The 27,790-nt window shown below is 50.6% G+C and overlaps 1 protein-coding gene across 7 annotated transcripts; it reads left to right on the top strand.

Annotated features, from left to right (window-relative positions):
• The first annotated feature begins 3,785 nt into the window (after positions 1-3,785).
• Positions 3,786-27,790, top strand: CHST10 (carbohydrate sulfotransferase 10). Of its 7 annotated transcripts, none has more exons than XM_057742851.1 (10): positions 3,786-4,070; positions 5,563-5,706; positions 5,995-6,062; positions 13,007-13,155; positions 13,706-13,837; positions 20,006-20,097; positions 21,678-21,912; positions 24,131-24,157; positions 24,275-24,380; positions 25,901-27,790. In XM_057742851.1, the coding sequence occupies exons 4-10, from the start codon at positions 13,113-13,115 to the stop codon at positions 26,436-26,438; spliced, it is 1,173 nt and encodes a 390-aa protein (XP_057598834.1). In that variant the 5' UTR covers positions 3,786-4,070; positions 5,563-5,706; positions 5,995-6,062; positions 13,007-13,112; the 3' UTR covers positions 26,439-27,790. The 7 variants fall into 7 exon arrangements, with proteins under 7 accessions (XP_057598834.1, XP_057598838.1, XP_057598833.1 ...); XM_057742855.1 differs by lacking the exon at positions 13,007-13,155 and adding an exon at positions 12,587-12,971; XM_057742850.1 differs by lacking the exon at positions 5,563-5,706.

The following is a 27,790-nucleotide window of genomic DNA, read 5'->3' as shown; positions in this document are numbered from 1 at the left end:
TGATGTTCACTTCCCTAGTGATTAATGATGTGGAGCATCTTTCACGTGCTTACTGTTCATTTGCATATTTTCTTTGCAGAAATGTCTTTTCAGATCCTTTGCCCATTTTTAAACCGGGTTGTCTTTTTGTTATGGAATTGTAAGTGTTTTGTATATACTTTAGATACTAGTCCCTTGTTAGATATATGATTTGCAAATGTTTTCTCCCATTTTGTGGGTTGTCTTTTCACTTTTTCAATAGTATCCTTTGAAGCTCAACATTTAAAAATTTTGATGAAGTCTCTTATCTGAGCAGGGCCCAGCCTCCTCTCTTGATTGTCCTGCTATTGTTATTTTGGAGTTTCTGTCCACAGGGAACAAACTCCAGCTGCTTACCCTGGGGGGCCCATCTGTCTTCTGCCTCAAGGTTACCCACTCTTCTGACTGGCTTGGCTATAAATCAGGGGTTCCCACGACCACCCTGTCCTCAGTTTTGATGTTGCTAGAACAGCTGACAGAACTTAGGAAAACAGTTTACTTGCCATGACTGATTTATTACAAACGATACAATTGGGGAACAGCCAGATACAAGAGCTGCACAGGGCAAGATATGGGGGGTGGTGCCTAGACAAACCCTGTTGTTTAGGCATTTTTATGGGGTTTCATCACCCAGACATGACTGACAATCAACTCAATCTCCAGTCCCACTCCTCTTCCCCAGAGGTTGTGGGATGTAAAGCTGAAAGTTCCAGGCTTCTAATCAAGGTTTGGTCTTTGTGACGACCAGTCCCCATCTGAAGCCATCTAGGGGCCCATCCAGAGTTGCCTCTTTAAACAAAATACACACCTATCAACCACCAAATTCCAAAGGATTTAGGAGTTTTGTGTCAAGAACCAAGAACACTGAGACGAAGGGAGAGAGTAGCACAGACATATATATACTACCAACTGTAAAATAGTCAGTGGGAAGTTGTTGTATAACAAAGGGAGTCCAACTTGAGGATGGAAGATGCCTTAGAGGACTGGGGCGGGGAGGGTGGGGGGGACTCGGGGTGGGGGGAGTCAAGGAAGGGAGGGAATACGGGGATATGTGTATAAAAACAGATGATTGAACCTGCTGTACCCCCCAAAAAATAAAAAAATTAAAAAAAAAAAGAACCAAGAACAAAGGCCAAATATTAGAACAAAAGATGCTCCTATCACCTCTATTATTTGAGAGATTTCAAAGGTTTTAGAATCTCTGTCAAGAACCAGGAAAAGGCCAAATATATATTTCTCTTTGTGCCACAATCGGTCTATCAGTATACAGTACAAAAAATAATAATAATGGCTGTTTGAATCACCACTGATTTCATCAGAAAAATCTTTAAGTATTGGGATGCTGTCAAACTCATAGTGGCAGATATAGGTTTTCCAAAAGTTTGAATTGTCACTTGAAAGCCTGAAGTTTGTCATTGGCAATAAATACTATCAGTTGTTTTTCTTGAAGTGACAGGCTCATTTCATTCATTTTGGAGAAAACGTCTGCCAAGTGCTCAAGTCTGTGTAATCACAGTTTGTTTGTCAGTTCTTCCTTCAAGTAAAAATGGTGTTCAATGAAAAAAACCAGCTCATTGTTCTGCATTGCAAATCATGGCCCCAGAGCTTTGGCTCCAGACAACCACCATACCTAGGAGTACTTCTGTGCACTTTCCATCCCATTCCAAAGAGCAGGGCTGCTTCAATCTTCGTTGGTACTTCAGGGTTTTTGTTTTATTTTGCTGTGTTTTTTAAGTTTTTATTGAATTTGCTGCAATATTGCTTCTGTTTTACATTTTGGTTTTTTGGCCGTGAGGCATGTGGGATCTTAGCTCCCTGACCAGGGATTGAACCTGCACCCCCTGCATTGGAAGATGAAATCTTAACCACTAGACCGCCAGGGAAGTCCCAGGACTTTTTTGTTTGTATGTTTCTTTTTACTGCACATCCGTGTAATGAATACAATGACTACCAATTCAATTTTGTGCCACTGCCTGGATTCATGTTACATGTCGTCAGTTTTACCTACCATTTCTTTTGCACCATCAGAGCAAATGTCTAGATGGTAAAGACAACGAACATGCTCGTACTCTTGTGAAACAGTTTTGATATTGCAGACCCCGTAAAAGGACCTTGGAGACCTTTGGGGGTCCACAGATCACACTGTGAGAACTGCTACTTTAGAAACTCTCCTCCTCTTATAAAGACTGAATACTCAAACTTTCCTGAAGTTCATTTATAGAAACGAAAAGAAGAACTAGAATAATTTGGAAAAACCCAAACAAAAATATTCAGCTACCTTAGCCACAAATGTGTAAGCCCCTTGAAAGAACTACATCTTTTAATATTCGAACAGCATCTTAGGAATGCAATAAATAATAAATAATAATAATGAAAGTTTATGTCTATAGTAATGTTTACTGCTGGAGGAGAATTGTGCTATGTACTTTAAATGCATTACAGTATCTCCGTTATCCTTTAGTATTAAAACTCTGGGGTAAATACTATATAATATCCCCATTTTATAGTTGAGGCAACTGGAGCACAGAGAGACAATAGAACTTGACAGGGTCACAAGCTTTCTGTGGTAGAATAAAGAGTTGAACCCACAAGGTCTAATTCCCAGAGCTTGGACTCTTAAACCCTGCATATTATTCAGTGTCACATGTAAGCTCCAAATTTACTTATTGTGCTTCTATCATGCGTGTGCCCATTCAAATCCTCAAGAAGAAAGCAATGTCTCTTGTCAACCATAGTGCCCCTAGAAAGGGCTTAATAAATATGGGAATATCTGATCAAAAGACCAAGTAAACTGCCCTCAAACCACCTTGCCATCTTTTAGGTCATGGTGGTTAGTGATCACGTTAAAAGTGAAATGCTGAAATGCTGAGCCCCATAGATATTGTATTTAAGTCATTAAGGAGGAAACCAACAGGGTAAACCAAAAAAAAAAAAAAAGCTGGTTCCTTGAAAGCTTCACAAAAATTGTGTATGTGGTCATGTTCATGTGTGTGTGTACACACGTATCTGTATTACCCTGTTTGCTAAACAGATATGTATTTAGGTAGTTAACAAACATGTAGGTTATATCAAAACAAAGCTGGCGTACGTTTTCTAGGGCAATAAAACCCCCATCACTGTTGGGATTGACTTCACCTAAAATCCTAAAAAGAATTTCTCTGAAACCCTATGTCTTACCCACATCTGCAGGTTAAGAAGTCACAGCTCCTTCCGGCTGGAAGCCGACTGGCCTTCACCGGTTGTTTATGAGCCCACTCTACCTTGACAAGGGGTTACATCCTCCAGACTGTCAGCCAAGGGGGGCTGTGGAAAAAGGCCCTGTTGGAGGCTGTTTTTACCAGGTAGGCTGATTAGGAAATGCTGGGAGGTACCCCAAACTCAAGCAGTTTTGCCTTTTTTCACGTTTCGATTTTTTTTTCCCCCAAGTTTTCAGGATTTTTTTTCGTTCTCAAACACCCAACCTGTTTTCTGGTTAGGGACCCGGTAGATAAGGTTTGGTCACACGTCTCTGTCACTTCCTGGGATACAATTTGGTGGAGGTTTTTGTGGGGGGGAGGGAGGCGGGGGTCGTGGAAGGGAGGTGCAAGGACAGGGCGGGGACCGAGGCCCTGGGGGCCCTTGGCCCCACCTCCTCGCGCCTCCCCTCTGTGCCGGCGGCGCGCGCACGCGGAGGGCGGAGGGCGGAGGGGGTGCGGGCGGCGGGGACGCGCACAGCCGGCAGGCGGCGCGCACGGCGGGGACGGCGGCGGGGGCGCGCACAGCCGGGCAGGAGCGCGCCTGGCGCGGACTGGCGGGGGCCCGCGTGGGGCGGCGGCCGCCTTGCCCCCCGAGAGGGCCTCGCGCGCCCGCCTTTCTCCTTCCGGCGGCGCCGCCGCAGCCACATCCCGGGCGGGGCGGCGGCGCCGAGGCTTCCCGGCGGGCCGGCCTCCTGCGCTCCCCGGACGCCGGGACCCCGCGCGCCTCGCCCCCGGGCCCGCGAGACCCGAGCCGAGCTTCGCGCCTGGGGCCGCGGAAGGGCCCGAGGACCCCGACAGGCTCCGGCTGCCCGGAGGGTGAGCTCAGGGATGGGCGGGTGGGATGAGGTGGGGTGGGAGTGAGCGTCACACAGCACCGGACCCCGACCCCCACCTCCCCCGTGTGGACGGAAAAACGGGGGAGGGGGCAGGAACAGGCTTCTCTTTGCCTGAGACATCCCAGTGTGGCTCCTTGAGGGCCTCCCTAGTCCGTGGGATTGAAGGGCAGAACCTTCTTCACGTTAATTATGCAGTGAGGCGGCGTCCTTGCTGGGGATGGTGTGATCGGGGGCATGTTTGATACTCGGGGATCCATAGTTTACTTCTTGCATCTTTGCCTGAGCATTTGCATTTTTAATTGGGGGCGGAAAGAGGAAGAAAATGTTCCACTTGGATGCAAGGAGGAGGCAGAGACAGAGAGGCCTGGAAGAAGGACCATGTGTAGCTTCCCTAAGTGCTCAGTTAAGCACGTCTCTGGCGGGTGGGAGGGGAAGGGATGGTTGGAAATGCGTGTATCCTGCCAGGTAGGCTCCAGGGTGCCCTCAGCTCAGATTAGCACAGAGGAGAGGCCTGTCAGAAGTTGGACGTGGAGGCATAAATTTCTGCACTGCTGGCTGTGAAGGTGAACCAGATCTTCCAAAAGCTGCCTTGTTATTTTCCAAGTCTGCAAAAGGCAGGAAAGGGCTGGGCACTGAGTAGAAAGCAGCGCAGCCAGGTTCTGGTTAGCTGAGCAGGAGTTAGCTGGCATAACCCCTCATAAAGGGGTTTTTTGTCTGAAACAAAGTCTGGGGCTTTGGGCCATAAAGAGCTGGTTATTGGTCAGTTTTCACTGCCACAGTGAGGAATGTCTTAGATATTCTTAAAACCTGGCAGCTCCGTTTAGCTCCAGGCTTATTCGCTCTTTTCATGGACTGGGTTAAGAAGAAAAGACACAAAGAGGAAAATAGTCTTCTCCCCTTTATCCCATTATAATTAGGGCATAGTCCATCTTGAGTCCAAATGGGAATTTCAAGATAGAAGGAAAAATCTTTCCATCCTTGCTCTTGACCCTCAAGAATGGAATCTCCAAGAAATACCTGAGAGAAAAATTCTCTCCTTCCCTGGAATGGAAACTGGAGTTCTTGCAAAACTGAACAAAGAAAGGGAAGAATTAGTTACTATCCTGGGCAATTTGCAGTTATATTCAGATCATTTTTCAAGTGCTTGACGTTATACAGTAGAATAGAAATGGGGGAGAGAGGTGAATGCAGGACCTGAGAGATCACAGAAGCCATGTGTTTTGTCCTTATACAGATCTGGAAGAATCTGCATGTGAGTACATAAAGTTTAATCTTTCTGTCTTCGTAACATGAAATTGCTTTTCATTTTAATTTTGAGTTTATAAAAGTGAAGGAAAGCATAGCTAGACTACTCTGAGCATCCCAGGCAGCTTGGGCCGTATTATGTTTTAAATGAGTTGGATATTTATTTTGCCAGCTAACTCTATTAAATCTGTAATGTCTCTAATTCCATACGTTTGTCTTGTTTCCAGTTATTCATTCACGATATGACATTTGGCTAGAATTTGCCAGGGCATTAAAGCTTGACGAAATACAAAACCCAGCAAACATCTTGCATTGAAAGCTTTGATCATCCTACACAGGAATCTTTACCCAATATCAAACATATAAACCAGGTATAATAGGATTTGATTATTTTTGCTCCAAAAAACTATTTCATTTTTCATACTAAGTTACAGGGAAGAATCTTTTTAAACACCTAGATTTCTTGGTACCTTTAGAATATTTATTCATTTGCCAAGCTATCCAAAGATAACCCCCCTCTATAAGAGACCTGGTGTGCAAAATATATTTGAATAGTCAAAATGGTTAACAGTTTCCCAAGTATAAGGCAAGTTGTGTTCAGTAAGTCAACCTTACAACCTTTACTGGTGCTTATTTGTTTTTTCGATTGTCCCATACAGCGACAGGAGGAGCCAAGAACCTCGGGCAAAGCAGATACGGCAAGGAAATGTGGACCAGGCTTCAGAAGGTAGGGGAAGGCAGTTGTGGACACCTCACTAGTTATATGAGATCCATGTCATGTGGCATTCTCCTTTCTTGCTCATATGGAGATGTTCAGAAGCTTAAACTCATAAGTAGGAGTATGTGCACATATTCTTAGAAATGTTTTCTTAGCCATGATGAAAATAGGAGCGCCCTGCCAGGCAGGGGATTAGGTGAGCTTGGTCCCTGCTGAGAGCAGCGCCTGGCCTGCAGCGACCCCCGCAGAGGTGTTTGCTGTTGGCCATCATCTCTCCTGGGAATCTGTCTGCACCTTCGCCGGTTCAGTGTCCAGCTGGCCGGAGTGAGGAGTATTTCCATCCTGGTCACAAGGATGAGCAGTCATTCTGAGACAGTAAATTGTAATGACGATGGTCAAATAGACAAAGAAATTTCTGAACTTAGAAAAACTCTATGAATTTAAAATGCACAGTGATTGTAATAGGACTTTATGTTGTAAATTCATATGCAGTATTTTATTTTCTTATTTATGTAATAGGATTTTAACGTGTATTATACATTCATATTTGCAGTATTTATGCAGTTGTGATTTAATAATTCTGTTGTTTAGGGAACACATTTTAGTGCAAAATTGAAAGGCGTGAAAGGGCTGGTTGGGGAGGGTCCCCCCCTCTGCAGCCTCAGCTGTCTCATTACCCATAGGGTCCTTGTGCATGGCCAGATTCTTTTCGTGAAGTTTCCTTTAGTGTCTGGGTAGGTTTTGAATGAATGTTTTGAAAACTGAACGCCGTACAGGTGATCCCTTCCCCAGGGTACATGTGTGATGGAGGCGGGGGTGCAGGAGTTTCCATCTCAGTAAAGGGCCCTTGACACGGCTCTTCATCAGGACCACTCCTCTGCCATCTTGCTCACTCTGCACTAGGGACACCAGCCTCCATGCTGCTTTGGGGATCCTGGGACCCAGACCAAGCTCTTTGCCAGGTGCTGTGTGATGAGTCCCCTCCCTCTGTTGAGCATCTTCTCAACATCATCTCCTCCCAGGTCCCCCTTCACCCCTTACCCTCTGTGTTATTAACCGTGTCTGTTAGCGCCTAGTGTGATCCTAGGTGTTAATGGCTCTGTTCATAGCCTGTGTGCCTCTGTTAGAACCAAGCACCCAGAGAGCAGGGCGGGTGGGTTGCTGTATCCCCAGAGCCGGGAACATCTCCTGGCTCCAGGTAAGCCCTTGGTAAATATGGCTGTACAAATGAATGTGATTTGGGGGAAAAGCTGGTTTCTGTTATTTTAAATCTCATCTGCTTTGTCTGTCCAGTTGTCCATCTCTCTGTCTCCTTCACATTCAGGAAGTTGAATGGATGTTAACTCCTCGGTTGCCATCAACGATGATGTCTGCAGGGCCCCTCTCTCGTTTTTGTTTACTTGTGGATTCCTTTTTAATTCTCTTTCCTCAATCTCATTTCCCCTCCCCCATCCACATAAGAAATCACTGGAAAGGTCATCCTTTTCTTTCTTCCTCTGTGTTTTTATAGAACATGTATTTTTGGTTTCAGTGTCTGCGTTTTTAATTTACGTAAATGGCACTGTGTCATTTATCTCACTCTATTTTTGCTGCATTCGCACCATGGTTTTGAGATTTATCTGTGTTGCTGTGTGCACACTAGACCATGTCTAGACCAATTGCTTTTGAAAAATTTTTAGCTCTGTTTTAAACAGTTAAATGGGCTTATTTACCTTAGAGTGAGTGAATGTGAATAGTAGAAGCGGAACCAGGAAAAAAACCAAGTAAAACTAGGCAGGCAGGAGTCAAACTCTTCAGCACAAGTTCAGAAAGACTGTGCTTTTTTTTTTTTTTTTTTTTCTGAAATGAAGATATACTATTTATTAATTTTATTCACTCAATACATACACATTGAGGCCCTGCTATGTGCCAGGCACTGTTCTGTGCTGGACCATTACAGTGAGCAAGACGTGGAGCTTCCAGTCTAGTGTGAATGCGTGCATGTGTTTGGGGGGCGGGGTGGGGGGGGAGGAAAGTTTAAGGGTAGATAAGGAATGGGGGGAGGGACAAAGACGATAGTTAAATAAATAAGCTTGTTTAAAGAGAACAATCAGATAGGAGGGATAAGCATGGAAAAGTAAATAAGACAAAATAAATGTAGAGAAATAGAAAAGGAATTGCTTGCTAGGAATAATGGTAGGAAAGAATTAGTTTATATGCCGGGAAAACAGGTTTAATAGGTGGCACATACCAAGAGAGATAGAAAGAGAACAGTAATGTTACAAGATGAGGACCAGGGTAAAAAAGAAACAACTATGTCACAATCAGTGACTAATATACTTTAGTCCTCTGATCTCTCATATAAGAAAGACTGTGCTTTTGGATGACAGTTCAAACACAGGGGAAAAGCCATTGGCAGCTGAGCAAAGTGGATGCTTTCAAAAAGCATCTTTTTGAAAGTGCAAGGGAGGGAGAATTTGCACCAAAAGTTGGTAATAGTACCAGAGTTACTGTTATTCATTACAAAAGTGTCAAATGTGTGGTGTCTTCCTTTCAGTTTAGAGAGAGAAACAGGTTGGGATTTCTTGCATGTTTAGTGATCTTTCTGCTTCCCTGGACCCTGCTCTCCCCATATGTCCGTCAGTTCTGCCTTGAGGGTTTTCAAAGAGCCAGCCTTCCGGCTTGGTTTCAAAGCCTGACATCTTTTTTTAATTTTTATTGGAGTATAGTTGGTTTACAGTGTTGTGTTAGTTTGTACTATACAGCTATACGTATACACATATCCCCTCTTTTTTGGATTTCCTCCCCATGTAGGTCACCACAGAGCATTGAGTAGAGTTCCCTGAGCTATGCAGTAGGTTCTCATTAGTTATCTATTTTATACATACTATCAGTAGTATATACATATGTCACTCCCAATCTCCTAGTTCATCCCATCCTCCCCCCACCCCGCCCCGGTCAGGACAGCTGGGGCGCACACTCAGGTTCACCCCTGTTAGCTGCAAGAGGCACCTTGGGAGTTGTCTTGGCTCCTTGAACAAAGGAGAGTTAATTACAGAAAATGTCAGGCTTTTTAAAGGCCACTTGTCACCTGGCTGCAGGGAGAGCAGTGGTCCTTCCAGAGCCAAGGAGAGAGGACCGCGGGTGTCGGCCCCCAGAGTCTGTAGGCGGAAACAGCGAGCCTGGAGGCTGTCGCCCTTGGACAGGAGGCAGACCCATGGGGAGTTTGTGTGTTCAAGGAAACACTGCAGATGGTGGGCAGGCCAACAGGAGTTGGGGCTACGGGAATTTGGAGTGACTTTCTTTTTATTTAAAAAAATGGGGTAAATTATCCAGATTTTTCAAGGTCAGCCCAAAATGCTACAGGGGCTGGTTACCTATGGATGGGAGGGCTGGAAAAGAGAGTAAGTAGGAACAGTGATGCAGGTCTTTACTCTAATTAAACCTCTTTAAGCTGTCTGTTCAGAGCACCTGTAATTCACATCCTCGGTAGATAATCTCAGTTGACAGGTTTTTTGCTACTGGTTTTCCTTCTTATCCTGGAAGGAAGTGGTGGGAAGACAGCTATTATGTTAAAAGGTCTAGAATCTGCATTTTAACAAGTTCCCCAGGGGGCAACAAGGGCAGTAAAAGTTGAGGAGTCCTGGGGGCTGCGCCAGCAGCTCAGCCTGGCCCCGCGGTGGAATCCTGAGCAGAGCTTTTCAAACACGCCCAGGTTCATCCTCACAGGTTTGCCTAGATCCTCCTCCGCAGGTTTATGTTGTCTCCGCTCACATGTTCTTGGGGCCCAGGGTGTTGCTGTAGCTTTTAAAAGCTCCCCAGGTGATTCCTATACACAGCCAGGGCGGGAGCCACCGCCCTGAACATAAGGTCAGACACTGTGGCAGATGCACGTACGGCAGAGCAGAAACGCCGCGTGGCTGAGTGGACACGCTCCTCTGTACGGTTCATAAAAGGCCAGCCTGTCAGATACCGTGGCTCCTACTGGTTCATTGGCTGGTTTTCAGAGACCTGGAGGGTGTTGCGATGTGGAGCACCTAGCGCCTCTGCTTGTGCCTGATCGGAACACTGGCTGCTGCCTGTGGAAATGACCCTGAGGCTGGGGCGTGGCCGTGCAGATGGCTGTGCCTGACACCTCTGACGCTGCTGCTGAGAAACAGTTTCAAGATTTAAGTCCGATCACTGCACCCCTCCCCACCCCGACCCCTTCAGTGGCTTCCGTCGCTCACAAGGTGATGAGGTGACAGCTCCCCAAGGCCCAGCCTTGTCTGACCACAGCTGCCCAGGCTCATCTCTGGCCCAGCTCTGCAAGCTCCCGCCTGCACCTGGACCTCCATGCGTGCTGCTCCGCGCCTGGTGCCTGGGTCTCTGCCCCTTCACCCCTGTAGGTCTCCGTGCCGCCCCTGCTCTCCCTCTGCCAGGTCGTGGCCCTTGAACTTTCCTCTCGCGGCACCATGGCCTCTGCCTCATCTCACGTCTTAGGTAGAGTCTTTGGTGCATGTGGGTCTCTCCGTTAGCCTGCCAGCTCCACATGGACAAGGAGTGTGTGTGTGTGTGTGTGTGGTTTGGGACGCGGTGTTGTATCCCTGCTTTGTGGGATGAATGGGGACACCTTTTCATGATGAACTTGGTTAATAATTGTTTCTAGGTTATTGTGTCCTTCAACGTATATGCAGGTGCAATCTCCGTGTGTGCGTGTGTGTGTGTGTGTGTGTGTGTGTGTGAGACGGATGTTGTCATAGTGGCCCTGAGAGGTGGGGCGTGTGGAGGGGGCCCAGGCTTTAGTCTCACTGGTTCTGGTCAGCGTGTGAGTTGGAGAACAAGTCCTGGTTCGACTAAATTTTTAACCAGCTTTTTACCTTGACAGTTTCTTCACTTGAGTCTGTGTGTAATTTGTGAATGTTCTCATTTTAGACCACGAGAAAAAAAAGTGCTTAAAAACGACGCATCTCTCCATCCAGCTTTACCACTGCATGTGCCCCCCTCCCTGAAAAGCATAAGAAGTAATTCAGTGCGTCCTCGCAGCCGCAGGGAAACTCGCCTCCTCCCTCCCCCGTCTATCCTGCCTTCGTCTGGGCTGGGGCAGCCACCCTCCCCAACCCCTGCCCCCCCTCACCCCCACACCTCCGGGTGAGGGAAGCTGTCGCTTCTGGCTTTAAATGAAAACCCAGGGTTAGGAAGACAGGCATGGCTTCAAGATAGTGCAGGTCTCTCTTTCCAACTCGCCCAGAGGTAGAAGTCCTGCCCCTCCCACCTGGCTTCCCAGAGGGCAGGTGGTGAGAGCCTCATTTTCATGTCAGGCTGTTTATTCTTTTTCTTCCTACCTTTATCTGAAGGTGAACCAGCTCGGTGGGCGGACACAAATTAGATCCCTTCAGGAGACTAGTTCCCATTGGAAAGACTGGATCCTTAAACCACAAAACCTGATTCCTGGGTGGTACCCAGGGGCCAGGAGCCCGGAGGTTGGCAAGTGTGAGCAGAGGGAAAGCTGAGTACCAGTGCTGCGGGGCTCTCCTGCACCCTGCCCTGCAGGGTAAGGTGTCTGTGTGTGAGCGGGGCAGACCCGGGCGGCTCCCCCATGTCTGTACACACTTGGCCACAGCACTTCCTTAGCACAGTGTGAATCGCAGGCCCCAAGGCCACTCAGCACCAGGGCCTCTTCCTCAGCTCAGTCTTCCCGAGAATTGGTGCAGAGACACGGTGCCTCTGGGCACATTGTGTACCACCTGCCCGGAGCTTGTCCCCTTTCTCTTTACCCGCTCCGCACTGGCCCCTCTGCCCCTCTGTTAGAAAAGGCCTGAAACTGGGCTTCCTCAGTGACCAGTGGGGATTGCACCCTGCCGAGTGTTCCTTTCTTGGAGGGGCCGGTTCAGCAGATGCAGCCCTGAGGGGCCCCGTGCCCTCTGGGCACAGTCTGTGCCTCCCTTGTCTCTAGAAGGGAAAAGCTAGTAGCCTAATTTGCCTGGGCTGAGAGTCAGGCATTTTTTCCCTGTCTTCTTGGGCAGATCACACTGTTACGTTAATTTCCGGGTATGTGTAAATTAAATAGGAAAGTCACAAAGGGTGCTGAGGAACCCGCCTGGGCAATTTCTGTTTATAGAGGGTCTGCTCCAGGCCAGGTGGTACTTTTGGTGCAGTCTGTCATTCAATCCTCCTGACCGTCCTGGAAGGAGGAGGGCCTTGTCTCGGGGGGGTAAGTGACTTGCTGAGTCCCAGAGCTAAGGAGTGGTGGGACCCTCCAGGGGTCTGGTTTGTGCCAGGGGGCCCCAGACGAGGAGTGGCAGGAGGGGACAGGGAGACTTCGCGGAGACAGGTCAGCTGCTTCCGATGGTTAGAGTGGGAACATGTTCCCCCTGTTGGGTAGTGTTGCCAGATAAAATACAGAACACCCAGGTACACTGGAAATTCAGAGAGACAGCAGACGGCTTTTTAAAGTGTAAGTGTGTTCCATGCAATATTGGGGGCACATTTATACTGAATACTAAAAAATTATGTGTTTACCTGAAATTTGAACTTCACAGGGCATCCTTTGTTTTTATCTGTTTATCTGACAGCCCTGCCAGGGGAACCTGGGAAACACGGTGCACCTGCTGTGTGGGGACCTGAGGGCGAAGGTGCAGGTGCAGGCTGGGCCTTGGGGAGAGCTCCCGGTCGAAGGCTGGAGAACCCCTTGGGGGAAGGAAGTGGGGTCGCAGGGAGGTCCTAGGAGGCGAGGACCTGTCATTGAGGCCGGAGGAGCGCTGATGCCCGGCCCCCGTGAGCCCGGTCTGCCAGCGCACACAGGCTCTCCGGAATCATCCGCCGTCGGCACACGTGGAGCAGACCAGCTCCCTGCTGCCCTGGGGTGATGGACGGGACTGTCAGTGGACACCAGCCCAGCCTAGCGTGGTCTCTCTCTCCAAGTGACTTGGTTTGGCTTCAAGAAGCCCTGTGTTAAAGGTGACATGAAACACTTTTTTGTTTTTCTTGCCAAGACTTGAGTGTGACTTCCCAGTTCTTCTGCGTCCCGTGCAGCAGACTGTGACTTGAGTGACCCGCTGAGGACCCACATGCCCCGAATCACTCCCGGGCAGCGATAGCATGAGAAACGCCCACCCCCAAGGTTCCTCGCAGGCCCTGGCAGGCAAGTGGGCGGAGCCGGGACGCTCTGGGTTCATATCTGGGGTTTCAGAGATTCTCTGCATCTCTGTCGGTGTGGCTGCAGCTTGTCAGCAGGTCAGGATTTTAAACCTGGCCTGCTTGGAATCCTCTCAGGATGGCGTCTGCCCTCTGAGAATTACCCCCAGCGAAGGGCCCGCCCGTGTCAGGCCCCCTCCTCTCCGGCTGCCAGGCCCTGGCAGGTGCCAGGTGCCAGGGACTCGGTAGCCTGGGCCAGAAAGAGTCAGCAGGCACATTTGCAGAAGTAAAGTCTTATCTCATGTTCCAAAACCAAATAGACATGGCTTCTTTCCATTAAGGTGTTTTAAATTTGATCTGATTATCAACTTGACAAGTTGCTATTAATTAAAAATATAATCTTAAATACCAAATCCAAATACCCATGGTACCAATAGAAAATTTAAAAAAAATATTTGTATTGAGGCTATTAACTAAAATTACTCATTCTGTTTATTACCTTGTGGTTAATTGATTTATTTGTAAGCAGCAGGGCCATTTCGCTTTTGTTTTTCCAGGAAGAATCACTGAATGGCTGACATTTGACAACATGCACCACCAGTGGCTTCTGTTGGCCGCATGCTTTTGGGTGATTTTCATGTTCATGGTGGCCAGCAAGTTCATCACACTGACCTTTAAGGACCCTGATGGTAGGTACGCCTCCTCGTGGAATGGATTTTGGCAAGTTCAGCCCTTGCTGTGGTACGGCTCCTGGGTACCTGCCAGATGAGCGGTGGCACAGAATCAAAGAGCTCTGACCCAGAAGGGACTTGGAGGTTGAAGCATCCAAATCGTTGATGTTGCAGAGGTTTGAAAGGAGAGTGGACAAGGGTGGAGGTGTCCTCTCCATCACCTCCCCTGGGGGCAAGGGGAACACACTTTCCTTGGGGGCTTCTTTGGTGTCCTCGCAGCCTCCGGGTTTGGGGACCGGCCCTGCTTGGTGTCATCATGAGGTGCTTTCTGTGTGCCCGGCAGTGCTGCCTGCTGGTGGCCATGTGTTTCAAGGTCACCTTCAGTGCCCTGGAAGGAGGGTGGTCTAAATGTGTGTGTGTTGGCTTGTCCTCGAGGATTTTTTTAATTCCCCTTGACTTGACGTAGGAGTTCAGATAAGGACATATAAAGAGCACCCAACCCAGCCTCAGAAGAGCTGTGTCTGGTTCGTGCCCTTGTCCTTTGCTAAGGGAGGCCTTAGTGTTTCATCTGTGAAATGGGCGTGCTCCCTGCTCTGACAGCTCCAAGCCTGACCCGAACACAGTGAGGCCCTGCAAGTGACCTGTGAGGTGCCAGGCTCGAGTGAGGAGCTGCGGGTCGGTCATCTTGAACCCTGAGGCCACTCCTTTAGGGGCACGGAAGATGTTGAAAAGGCTGGTGAGCGACCTTAGGCTGGCCTGGAACTGCCAGCCTGATGGGGAGGAAGTGCACAGCATGTTTATCTGACACAAGGCTTAGCATATCCACCTGTAGGTGGTGGCCCTTAGGGAAGGGACGTAGAAAAGGATCACAGCAGCAGTTTTGCTGATTTACGCCAGGGGCTGCACAGCCTGTGCCGTCTGTGGGCAGTGGGCTCTGGGCCCTGCTTGCCCCAGGGAGCCCCCAGGGGTGTCCCTGGCTGTGCTGAGTCTGCCCGATGCCCCACGTCCGCTGCTTCCATCCTCCCTGTAGAGGAGCCAGGTTGGAAGGAAGATCTGCAGGCAGAAGAGGGAGGCACTGAAATTAGCCCCAAGGGTGGTTCTCAGCTCCGCAGTTTTAGCTCAGTAACATTATCGGGGCCCAACTGGCTGTCATCTCAGTCCTACCCTCGTCTTCCAGCAGCCCTCCTGAGAACTTGAGAGGCTTTCAAGCCCGGGGAAGGTGGAGTCACACCTGTAGGCGTCTGCGGTGACTGGGAGCATCGCAGAGCATCACAGCTAGTCACAGTCGTCCTGGGCATCGCAGAGCATCACAGCTAGTCACAGTCGTACTGGGGACCAGGGCTACGGTCAGGACAGCACAGGCCAAGTCTGGGGAGGTGGTTGGAATTTGAGCCGAGGATCTCAGCCCAGCTGTTTGCTGTCACTGAGAGTGGAGACCCCTTGTTAAGAGTCAGAGCAGTGGTTCTCATCCCCAGGCACATTAAAATTCCGTGTAAACCCCCGCTGCCCAGGCCCAGCAGAGACCAGGGGACCGAATCTCAGGAGGGGCCCCAGGTGAGGACCACTAGTGAGAGCATGGCTGGGAAACTGCACAAGAAATAGCTGCTGAGAACAGGAAACAGTGTCACTAAGTCTACATGTTTCGCTCGTGATTCCCTTAAACGTCACCTCCGGGTAAGGGAGGTACTTAAAAAGCGGGCCATGAGGTTGAATTGTTTGTAGTTTATTTTATTTAAAAATGAGGAGTATATGTAATGTATTTTATATGCCACCAGAAATAAGACGTGTGCCTCTGAGTTTGAATATGATCTGGCAGGAGGACCTCTGAAGAGCACCTCGCTTCTCAGGGGCATCTGATGAACGAGGTGTCACTGCTGTGATGTGGCAGGTTTTATGCTGAGTGTTTTCAGAAAAGTGTAGAAGCTGCAGAGGGTTTGGGGAGGAGGAGCAGAAAGTGGATGGGTGGAAGGTGATAGAGAAGGCGGAGAGGCCTTAGGGTGTTAAACCTGGAGAGAGGACCTGCCGCCCTCGGGGCTCTCACCAGTGTCTCCTGCCCCATGAGGCGTGTGGTGGTCCTCGTGCCCTTGGGGGTCCCATGTGGTTCCCGAGGTCCGTGCGTGGGAGCGCGGTGGCAGGGCTGCTCCTAGAGGGAACCTGAGAGCCTGAGCGCACTGGCCTTCTCCCCTTCCTCTTCTTGGGCAGTGGGTCTTTGGTGGAGGTGGAGTCGGCCCTGCGTGGTACTGTGGACTGAGAATGAGAACCCTAAGCCTTCGTTGTCGGGCCCGAACATGACCCAGCCTTTCTCGACCACACAGATCTTATCTAATTGTCCCTGAGTCCCTGGTTGCGATCACGAAGGTGGGTGTCGCTGGCTGGGTTCGGGTGCAGGAAGCAAGCTCGCACGCGTGGCATCTTGCAGGTCCGGGTAATTGAGCGGGGAGCGGGCCCCCCCGAAGTTCAGCACTCAGCCCCCTGGAGCTGGCAGACGGGGCCCGGCCCTCCAGCACTGTGGCTCAGCGGGGACGGTCTCTCAGCCTTCGGGGCCCCTCTGTCTGGGGAGGCCGCTCACCCCTCGGTGGATCTTGGGCTCCTACAGGAAACCAGCGGAAGCTGGTAAATGCATGGCTGTGAGATTTCCTCACGTGTTGGAATCTGTTGCACTCTCATTCAGTGTTTTTGCTTTTGAACCAGAAGCCCGCTGTGAACTGTGGTCACAAGGAAGTAACTGACACACAGTGGGTCCTCTGTGGGGTGGGTGGCAAATCCATGGCCTCAGTGTTCAGGGAGTCGGGTGCCCTTGGTATCCATGAGTGGCTCTGTCCCCTGGGAAGTGAGCCCCGTTCTAGCATCCCAGTCTTCTCACCTGCCTATCCTTAGTGATTTACCTACCACCCAGCAGACAGGAAGAGCAAATTTGTCTTAAGCACTGCTGTTTAAAGCTCTGTGTGTGTGTGGGAGAGAGAGAGAGAGAGACGGTCTCTCTTCAGTTCAGCAGTGAAGCCACAGCGGTGTTTGTGGCAGTGGCTCATCCTTTTTTTTTTTTTAACATATTTCAGTGTCATTTTGAACTAGACTCTGTCATAGGGCAATAAATCCCATTCAGTGGTGGGAACTTGATGGCATGGTATGTTGAGACTTAGACTCAAAAGTGACATCCTTGTGAATCTGGTGTGCACGCGCAGACACTGATTTTCTTGCTTCTGTTTGACCTCCTTTTCCCATCTCCTGCCTCAGCTCAGCTGCCAGCCGCTTAAGGGCGGAGCCCATGACACAACATCTTTGCACGTCCTCTGCCCAGTGTATGATGCGGTGGTGACCCTGGGCAGCTGAATACACAGAGAGGTCAGGGAGCTGAAGGGATGTGAAAACGTCTAGAAAAACAAGGCAGCACCACACTTTACAAATTTAAAGACATTTTGTAAAGCAAATATGATGACGAGGAAAATGAGCTCGTGTATTGTAAAGACAGCCAGTCACACCTGTGGGTCAGAACCCTTGGGCCTGAGGCTGGCGTCCTACCCCTGAGGGTCAGGGTGGGGGAGGGGTCTGCTCTTTGATCACAGCGGTGACAACAGCATCCACTGGAAATAAATGGTTGTCGGCAAAGCAACAGAAAAGCAAAACCAGACATAAGTTGTGCTGTCAGTTTTACCTGAATCCAGTTGAATTAGGTTAGAGGGGAGTTGGGGAGCAAGTACCAGGACATTCAAAGTAAAAAAAAAAAGTTAAAAACTGGCAGACAAATGGCCAGTATGTGTGGCTGGAAGGTGAGCTGTCCCACAGCTACCAAAGCCTATTCTGGATGCTTCTGAGTGTGTGAAATAGGTGTTTTTCAAAAAGTCACGGAGAAGTCTGTTGTTTAGAATTGAGGCTACGTTGTCCATCTAAAATGTCATTAAGGAAGCTTAGGTTTCTAGGAAACCTTGTGGCCGGTGGCAGAGCTGAGCATCGCTGTGCTGGTCAGAGACGTTGGCACGTGAGGTGACCAGACAGGAGTGGAAGGTGCCGTTTCCCTGAGTGCGCTGGTGCTCGAAGATGATGCTGTGGAGGAGGAGGAGGAGGGTGGGCGCTGGCCTCCCTGTCCTCAGGGTGCATTCGGAGCCTTGGGGCCGCGGGCACTGCTGCTCTGTCTGTCTTCACACCGTCCATGGTGCCCCCCGTCCTCATGGCAGGTGCAGAGCAGCTCCTGTATGCAGCTGTGGTTAGGGCTGCATTTCAGCTCAAACACAGGAAAAAGGAAAAAAGATTTCCGTGGGATTCATAGAGGTTGTGTGGCCCAGATTTCTATTGGAGTCGGAGAGCTCAGAGACACAGGAGATGGGTTATTATTATTGATGGGGCTCTGGGAGGACATCAGGGCAGGGCTTGTTCATGGGGCTGGCTGGGGAGTGGGAGGGGGGGAGCGGAGGAGGTTTAACATCCAGTCTGAAGGCCTGGTGGGGGGGGTGCTGCAGTGGAGCCTGCAGAGTGTTGGCAGCAATGACACGAGAGGAGTTGGTTTTAATGATTTTAACAAATGGAAATGTGCCTTTGCTCATGCTTTTTTATGCTGATTTCTATGCTTTTATTTGATAACTATTTTTTCATTCTAATTATGTTTTTACGCTTTGCAAAATTTTGATGGCAAATGTTTCTTTGATTGTAGAGATCTGACAGTTGTCTTCAAATTCTACCCAAAGGTTTTTCCCCAGATCAGTTTGTTGTAAGTGATTATTCTGGTCTAGCATTTTGTAAGTTTCCTCTAGTCTAATTTCAGTTCCCACAGATTTCGAAAATAATGTGTAAGCAGTAACTTGACTGCTGACTTGGCTTTTTTTCTAATTAAACCTTTAATTTTGAGATCATTGCAGTCATGTGCAGTTGTAAGAAATAGAGAGTCCTATGTGCCCTTTACTCTTGCCCCAATGTGACACATTGCAGAACCACAGAGGAGAGTCACAAGTGAGGTATTGACAAGGATGCAGTCAAGATGCACATCTCCATCACCACGAGGATCCCTCGAGTTGCCCTTTTATAGCCACACCCACCTCCCTCTCCCCATCCCCCACTCCTGCCCCCTTCTCCCGTGGCAACCACTAATCTGTTCTCCTCTCCATAATTTTACTCTTTCAAGAATGTTATATACAGTATGTGACCTTTTGGGATTGGCTTCATTCAACATGGTTACCTGGAGATTCAGCCAATTTATTGTGTGTATCCATAGTTCGTTCCTTTTTAGTGCTGAGTAGTATTCCATGGTATGAATATACCAGTGTTTGATTAACCACTCACCTGTTGAAGGTGAGCTGGGTTGTCTCAGTTTGGGGCTATTATAAATAAAAGTGCTGCGAACATTCCTGTACAGGTTTTTGTGACATAAATTTTCATATCTCTAGGATAAATGCTCAGGAATGCAATTGCTGGGTCATATTGTAGCTGAAGGCTTAGTTTTTAAAGAAACTGCTGCTTCTAGAGCTTTCGAGTTTGCTGTACCATTTTATATTCCCACCAGCCACGTATGAGTGATTCCTTTCTCTGCCTCCTCTTTAGCATTTGGAGTTTTCACTGTTTTTTGTTTTAGGTATTTTGATAGGTGTGTAGTGGTATCTCACTGTGGTCTTAATTTGCATTTGTCTGATGGCTAATGGCATTGAACATCCTCTTGTGTTCATTTACCATCTGTAGATCCTCTTTGGTGAAGTGTTTGTTCCTGTTTTGCCCACTTCCTAATTGGATGGTTTGTGTTTTTTACTGTTGAGATTTGAGAGCTCTTTACATATTGTAGATGCCAGTCCTTGGTTGAGTGTGTGGTTTGCAGATACTTCTTCCCCGTCTGTAGCTTGTCTTTGCATCCTCTTCATAGGGTCTTTGCAGAGCAAAAATTTTCAATTTTGATGAGATTCATTTTATCAGTTTTTCCAAAGATTTATTTGTATGCGCTTTAAGAAGTTTTATAGCTTTAGATTTCACATTCAAATGCTGACCCATTTTGAATTTGTTCTTGAATAAAGGGTGAGGCTTAGGAAAAGGCTTCTATTTTGTCTGGGGGTGTCCAGTTGCTCGGGTACCATTTGTTGAAAAGATCCTCCCCCACTGCACTGCTTTTGCACCTTGTCAGCTATCACTTGGGTGTGTTTGTGCGGGTCCCTTTCTGTGGCCTCTGGGCTGTGGCACTGATCAGTGAGCCTGCCCCTCTCTGTCTCCTAGCCTACAGCGCCAAGCAGGAGTTTCTGTTCCTGACCGCCGTCCCCAACTCGGGGAGGTCGCCGGGAGAGACGCACTTCCCTGAGGAGCTGAAGGTGGGCACGGCCAGGCCACAGCACTGACCCCTCTCCCTGTTCTTCCCGGGTGTCTCCCTCTCACCTGCTCACCTCTCCAGCCCCCGCGGGTCCCCCTTCACAGAGAACAGCCTCCCCACCCTCCCTCCCCGCCCTCATCACCTGGTTTCCACCTACCATCATGCTTAGCTGTAGAGTCACTGCTTCTGCACATTTCTGCTCATTTGTGGCGTCTGACTAGGGAGGCATGGGTGCGGGGCCTTGTGCATCGTGGGTGCTCTGGAATGTTGGTTGTGTTAAGTTCCCGACCAGCCGAGAATGAGCCTTGGAGGGGTGGGATTGGGGATGCTGGGTGAGTCAGGAGAAAACTGGGGCAGTGGGAGAAGATCTCTGCCCTGAACCCTGGGAATCCTGGAATTTTAGAGTTAAGGGGCAGCTCATCCAGCCTCCGGGTGGTGTGGATGAGAGGATGGAGGCTTGCAAAAAGGCTAATCATCCAGGGTCACAGGGGCGTTAGCGGCAGAGCCCTGGGCCTCTGACTCTCACCCAGACCTCACCTTGCTGGACACTCTGACGCCACGTCTTTCTCCCCAGGCTCCTTTCGCACGTAAATTCCTAATCATTCCCCCAGCCAACGTGGGGGCCGCACTCCTGAGAGCCCCTCTCCCCCTGCTGACCGCTGTGCTGGATCTGGATGGAAGGTCCAGGTTGCCCTCATGCAGGAAGAAATGGGAGAGCCAGCTCTAAAGATGTTTATCAGCCCAGAATTAAACTCAGAGAAGGGATGGTCCTGCCCGTGAGCTGCACATAAGGTCAGCAAAAAGAAGCCAGCAGTCTAGACTGCACACACCTGGGCTTCTGGCATCACAGCCTTCCCCCCGCAGTTCACGTGGATCTTCTCTCCTGGTCTGATGACTCCTTAGAGCAGAGCCAGTGCTGATGGGCTTTACCACCTGTCATGGCAGCGAAACCGCTGGTACCACTGACCTGACTGCCAGGCACAGCCGCTCTCCTCACCTGAGGCCGCATGTTGGAGAAACATAATTGTGTGCTCAGCCCTGAGGAAGTGGAATAATGGTTCCGGCCTTTTTAAAACCCATACTGAGTGGCCTAAGGTATTTTCTTAAATTAATAAACCAGATATTCCAATGTACCAGATTATCTCCAAACAGCCACCGTCTGTGAAGACAGCAGGTCCTGAGGTGCAGACCACATACTTACACTCAGGTTACACAGAGGGAGAGCGAGGGGGCGGAGGCTGGCCTTCCCTAAGATCCCTGAAGGAGGGATTTCCTGCCATTGCCAGGAAATCGTGGGCCATTGTGCCATCAGCACAGTGACAGGCCCATAGCCCACCCACCCCCTCGGGTTGTCCCAGCTGAGGATGAAGGGACACAGGGTCAGCCATCTCTGGCTGTACCGTGACCGTGGTCCAGCGCATCCACGCAGCCTGAACCCCAGGCCCCAGTGGTGACTCACACCCGCGGTGCTGCTGTTTCTGTGGGGGCGGCCCCTGGGCTCTGGCCTCTGCGAGGTAACGCCCGGCCTGCCCAGTTCTGCTCATGAAGCCCTTGGGCTTGTTTTGCCTCCATTCCCTGCAGCCGACTGGGAAGATGCTGTCGGGCGGCCGGCTCGTTCAGCCCCTGGTCTACATGCAGCGCCTGGAGCTCATCAGAAACGTGTGCAGGGAGGACGCCCTGAGGAACCTCTCACACACCGCCGTCTCCAAGTTCGTCCTCGACCGGATCTTCGTGTGTGACAAGCACAGGATTCTCTTCTGCCAGACCCCCAAAGTGGGCAACACGCAGTGGAAGAAAGTGCTGATCGCGTTGAACGGTGTGTGCAGCCCCCGGCGGGGTCCCTCCTTGCTGGAGTGTGGGGCCTGCGGGGAGGGGGGAAGGGGGGCGGCCGAGAGGGGCCGAGGAAGGGCCTGTGACTCAGACAGCTCGCGGGTGTTTTTCCTGCTCGTGTCCACATTAGAAGTGGGTGGCATTCACCCAGGCTCTGCACGCCCGTGGTCAGGACCTCCTGGCTCCCCCGTCTCTGCCTGCCCCCCCCCCCCCCCCCCGCCAGGTTGATCCCATTTCTTCTCTTCAGAGTCCCTGCGTTGATCCTCACAAGTCACTCTCTCTGTCCCGGGAGGTCAGGGCTCCACACTCACTGGGCACCTGGCAGCTGCCCCCGCAGCCGCCTCCGTGCTGAGAAGGACCCACACCTAGTGTCCGGAGTGGGGGGGCCCAGCCGGTGGGTCTGGGGGCCTCCCACCCACAGTCATCCCCATCTTACACTCAGCGCCCATACTCGGGGGGTTTCGGGGAAGCCGCTGTTTACTCAGGAGAAAGTTAGATCATTGGAAAGTGTCTTCATGCGCCACAGGCTTTGATTCCTCACCACTCTTTTCAGACAACGTGTATTTAAACTCCAGTTACTCTGAACTGACCCAAGGTAATCATGGGCTCCGTCTTAAATTCAGCTTCAAAAGGAACATAGTTCCAGTGGACAGCAGTGTGACTCCTGGATCAGGACTCAGACCTTGAAGCCCTGTAGGACGTGGCCCTGGGCTCTCCGGCCCCCAGGCCTGCTGCTGCTCTCAGGGGTGATGTCAGAGTTGGTTGTCATTTGGCCTCTTTACCGGTTGGTTGGGGGAGAAAAGGGGGACGCTCGCCTCATCTTCTGCTGATAATCAGTGTGCTTCTTGAGTAATCTGACAGTATGTTGGATTGTTAACATCGGGGAATGAGGTTACAAATCAAATTTAAAGCAACAAATGTACAAAAGTCTTAGAAATTTGCCACGAGTGTGTGAAGCATCAGACTTTGAAGCAGAAGAATCCGCTGACAAGGGCAGGATAGAAACGGGAGCAGTTTGCCAGGCCATATGGTAGGAAAAGGACAGTCCCTGGACGCGTCTGCACAGCGACAGGTACCAGAGCGGGTCCAGGCGCAAGTCCACAGAGCTGGCTCTGCTGGCCCCTTGAGAGCAGATGGGCATCTTGCTCATTTTACAGCCATCCCTCTATCCGCAGTACTCGGCACAGGGTTCAGGGTCGGGCCTTAAGTACCCTGGGGAGGCTGCGGCCACGGCCTAGAAGGCCCGACAGAGATCCTTGCCTGCCAGCCTGAGTTTAACACGGCAGGGTTCACACAGAGACGGACATGAAGGGTTGCAGAGGCTAGGCTAGCACCCCAGCACAGTGACACTTTATTTCCATTTGTCTACGTTGAGAAGAGAGTGGAACACCTGCCCAACCCCCCAGCGCTAGGATGGGCCCCCCGGGTTCCATTTGGCAGCCTGGACCTGGCGCTGTGGCTCCTGGTCCTGCCATGCCTTCTCCTCAGACACACCTTGTCCTCCTCTGAGCCCCGCTTCAGGTAGATCACTTCGTTCCTGCAGCATTAGCCTGACTTGTCCAGCACCAAACATCTCGGCCGCTTGCCAGCCTGGGATGCTGTGAGGTGACCTAGGAACCTCTTAGGCCCAGGCGATGCGGTGCTGGGAGTAATGGGCTCTAGCCGGGGCTGTGGGCATAAATCAGCAGTGTGGTGTGGTTTTTTTAATTAATTTTTATTGGAGTATAGTTGCTTTGCCATGTTGTGTTTGTGCTCTGCAACACGGTGAATCAGCTGTACGTATACACATATCCCCTCTTTTGTAGATTTCCTCCCCATGTAGATCACCACAGAGCACTGAGTAGAGGTCCCTGTGCTGTACAGTAGGTTCTCATTAGTTATCTGTTTTATGCATAGTATCAGTAGTGTATGTGTGTCGATCCCCATCTCCCAATTCCTCCCACCCCGCACCCCGCCCCCTTGGCCCTCCCCCTCTCTGCTGCCGGTGTGTTTCGTGGCCCCGCCCCTCTGGCATTTTCCTCCGCGTGAGAGTAGAGGAAGTGTTGCAGGTTCGGGCACTCTGCTCGCGGGCAGTGATCTTTCTTCCAGGCAGATTGAACCCGAGCTGGGCGCGTGCTTGTAGCCCTTGCTCCCACCCGCTCCTTCCTCCTGACTCATCTCTTCCTTCCAGTTGGCATCACCACAGCTTTTCTTTCTGCCAGCAGAAGCAGTTGAAATTCAGAGATCTAAAGGTGGATCCTGGGGATGGCTTGTAGGGGATACGGGCCCGGGTTTAGATACGGGGCATCTTTCTCTAAGGGCAGCACCCCCGAGGCAGCCAACATGCCTTCTCCCTGTTTGCTTCCCAGGAGCCTTTCCTTCCATCGAAGAGATCCCCGACAATGTGGTGCACGACCACGAGAAGAACGGCCTCCCACGCCTCTCTTCCTTCAGCGATGCAGAAATTCAGAAGCGGTAGGAGCGGGGGAGGGGGATGCTGATAAAACCCCAGGTTCAGCTCAGTACTTGCCGCGTTTCCCAAATCGCTCCTCCCAAATCGCTCCGAGAGCTACTGGTTTGTGTTGGTGAGAGGCAGCCGGGCACGCCCCTAGCGGTTCAGCGCATTTAAATTCCTGTCTTTGTGAGAATTTCCGAATGTCTTCTCCACCCTAACCTTCATGCAGGCCATTAAAATGAAGGTTGCGTAACCATCTTACAGAAATGAGTGGTCATTTTTGTTCTGCTCTGATTTTGTTATGTTTTACGGATTTCTTGCTGAATATGACCTTCATTTCATAGGAAAAGGATTTGGATGGCAGGGAACTGCACTTCATTTTTCCTTTTCTCCCACGGTGTTATGCCTGCCTCTGCGGCAGCTGCCCCGAGGGGTGGTGGGGTGGGCTGGACCCAGGAGAGTCAGAGGGAGACAGGCCTCGTCAACCACAGCAAGGATGGAGACTGTGCATCGGGACAGTCTTGGAGACCAGGCATCGGGAAAATTCCGTAGCCGGTTAGGCAGTTCTCCTGATATTTGTGAAGTGGCCCCACAGAACGAGGTTTAAAAGGAAAAGTGCATAAAATGCAAGTCAGTGTCAGGGCCTTGAATGATCTTTGACCTCCCTTGCTTTTCAGCTACTCGATTTTCATTGCTTCCAGCTCTGGTTACTCACACTTCCCAACTTGTACAACCTTAGAAGGCAGCTGTCTAAGCCAGATCAGAGACCCTCCTGGGGGAGAGTGGTCCTGTCACTGCCCTCCCCCCTCCCCCCACCCCGCCCAGCACTGATCCTGTGGGGCTTTTGTGAGAATAGACAGCTGAGACCTGCAGTGCTGAGATGGTCTCTGGCCTGGGTGAGCGCCTGGAATCACAGCGGTGTTGTTGCTCTGTCATTGTCGTCACAGGCCCTTCACACGGGTACCCCTGCGCCACATCCACCCCTCCTGGCAGCTCCCCCAGACCCCCTTCCTGCCAGCTGGAGCCTGGAGCCTCACTCTGCCTTTCCTCTTACCCCCCTTCCCTGCCCCCATTTCCCTTCCCCAGGCAGTCTGAATTGAGTTGTTAAAGATGTGGCCTTAGAGTCACTCTCAAGCCTCAGCTGTTCCTCACTCAGCTTCCTGTCCTTAACGGTTTTCTGCCCAGGAACAAAACTTTTAAACATTCCTGAAGCTTCTAGCTACTCAAGTGAAACAAAACATGGGTTAAATAGGTGTCTTCACAGCAGCCCCAAGGGTGATGAGTACTGTGGTCTCGGACAGTTACGGTTTCTGAGCCTCCATTTCCTCACCTGTAAAATGGGTTCATAACAGGATCTGCTTCCAAGAGTAGCTGCATAGATTAAGTAGGAGCTGCATGCAGTGCACTTGGCACAGGGCTGGGCCTGGTGGCTGCCACTGCTCCAGCCATTACGCTTCACTCTTCCCCCCTCACAACCCACAGCTGACACCACCAGCAGCATAAGGGTAACCTCTTCTTTATCTTCACTTTTTTTCCTTAGCTTGAAAACATACTTCAAGTTTTTTATCGTAAGAGATCCCTTCGAGAGACTGATTTCTGCCTTTAAGGATAAGTTTGTTCACAACCCCCGCTTTGAGCCTTGGTACAGGCACGAGATTGCCCCCGGCATCATCAGGAAGTACAGGAGGAACCGGACGGAGACCAGGGGCATCCAGTTCGAGGACTTCGTGCGCTACCTGGGTGATCCAAACCACAGGTGGCTGGACCTTCAGTTTGGGGACCACATCATCCACTGGGTGACGTATGTGGAACTGTGTGCACCCTGTGAGATCAAGTACAGTGTCATAGGTCACCACGAGACCCTGGAGGACGACGCCCCATACATCTTGAAAGAGGCTGGCATAGACCACCTGGTGTCTTACCCCACCATCCCCCCAGGCATCACCGCCTATAACAGAACCAAGGTCGAGCACTACTTTCTGGGCATCAGCAAACGAGACATCCGGCGCCTGTACGCACGTTTTGAAGGGGACTTTAAGCTCTTCGGGTATCAGAAGCCAGACTTTTTGCTAAACTAATGTGTAGGACTGTGAGTTCAAATATCTTCGTTGGACCAGAGGCTAACCAGGTGGAGATCTGGGCACAGAAATGGCACTTCCTCCATCACACTCCTGAAGACGCCGCAGCTCCTGTGGACCTGGGAATGCCTCAGCTGGTGAAGCTGGACCCTGACCGTTACGATCTAGTTTGCACAGAAGGTGCACAGAGGGCCCTGGCCTCCACCCTATCCTGCCCCAGTGCCATCAGGCCTTTGCACTCCTCAGGGGGGAAGAAGACTGCAACATTTGCAGTCGAACAGGAGGAAAAAGCCTTGAGTCACCTCCCTCGGTTGTCAGACGCCTGCAGCAACTCTGGAGGGCAGGGCGGTCCTGCAAGTTCCCAAGGGATTGCAGGCATGGCCCCCAGCAGTCTCAGAGAGATGGAAGAGCCTGCAGACATCACAAGGGCCGAGACAGCATTAAATCTGAGTAATAAATGTACACCCTAGCTTTCATCTTGGCACCTCTGTTGTCACAGAGGCAAACCTTTCTTTCCATGACTATTTTGTTCCTGGGAAATTCAGGGATGACCCGAGGGCATTTTCCGGCAGTCCATCTTCAGAATACGTGCTTGTGTGCTGCTCGGCCAGGTTTCCGAATCTCCACCTGCCACGTGATGATCTCATTCAGCCCAATAGATCCAGTTTTGGGGAGTGTACATTCTTCCCACCTGAGAAAGGGAACATCTTTGGGGACCTTAAAGGGAGCATGGCCTGGGAAGAGGCAGAGCTGGCTGGGTGCTGGAGCTCAGGCTGCCCTGGACTTGGGCACATCCGTCCTGATGACTGCCTGCCTCTTGTCTCTGATGGTCCCTCATGGATGGGTACGGGTGTTGGCGGGGGCTGGGCGGGGTCTTCACCTGTCTCGTCCAAGGCCAGGCCGTCCCGGGGCGAAGGCAAGCATGGCAACGTGCCCGAATTGCCCCGTCAGTGCAGTTTACACATCTCAGTCTCCTTTCATCTCAGTAAAATGCATACCACTGGACCCACTTCTGATGATGCCATCATCCTGGACTGCAAGTTGGATAATCAAGTTCACCAGCAATAAAATCCTGGGCGGAGGTGGCCCCAATAATGCATCTTCCAGGCACGGAGGAGCAGGCCACGCTACCACTTCAGATGCCGTCCAACAGCGAGGCCCCTCAAGGTACAGGACAGTTTCCCTGTGAAAAGTCCCGAGTGTCCGGCCAATCTGCACAGGGCCTGGGAGCCCACCTTTTCCGCCAGGCAGCCTCCACCGTCCCTTTCTCGGTGTGGCTTCCTGAGTTTGTAAATGTGAATGTAACATGAAATAAAAAAAAAAAACACGTGCCAACCTGACATGGGCCGCCA

This window comes from Hippopotamus amphibius, chromosome 7 (assembly GCF_030028045.1).
Source record: "Hippopotamus amphibius kiboko isolate mHipAmp2 chromosome 7, mHipAmp2.hap2, whole genome shotgun sequence".
Taxonomy (NCBI): domain Eukaryota; kingdom Metazoa; phylum Chordata; class Mammalia; order Artiodactyla; family Hippopotamidae; genus Hippopotamus; species Hippopotamus amphibius.
Note: the sequence above shows the minus strand (reverse complement) of the source record. Positions and strands in the feature narration are given on the sequence as shown.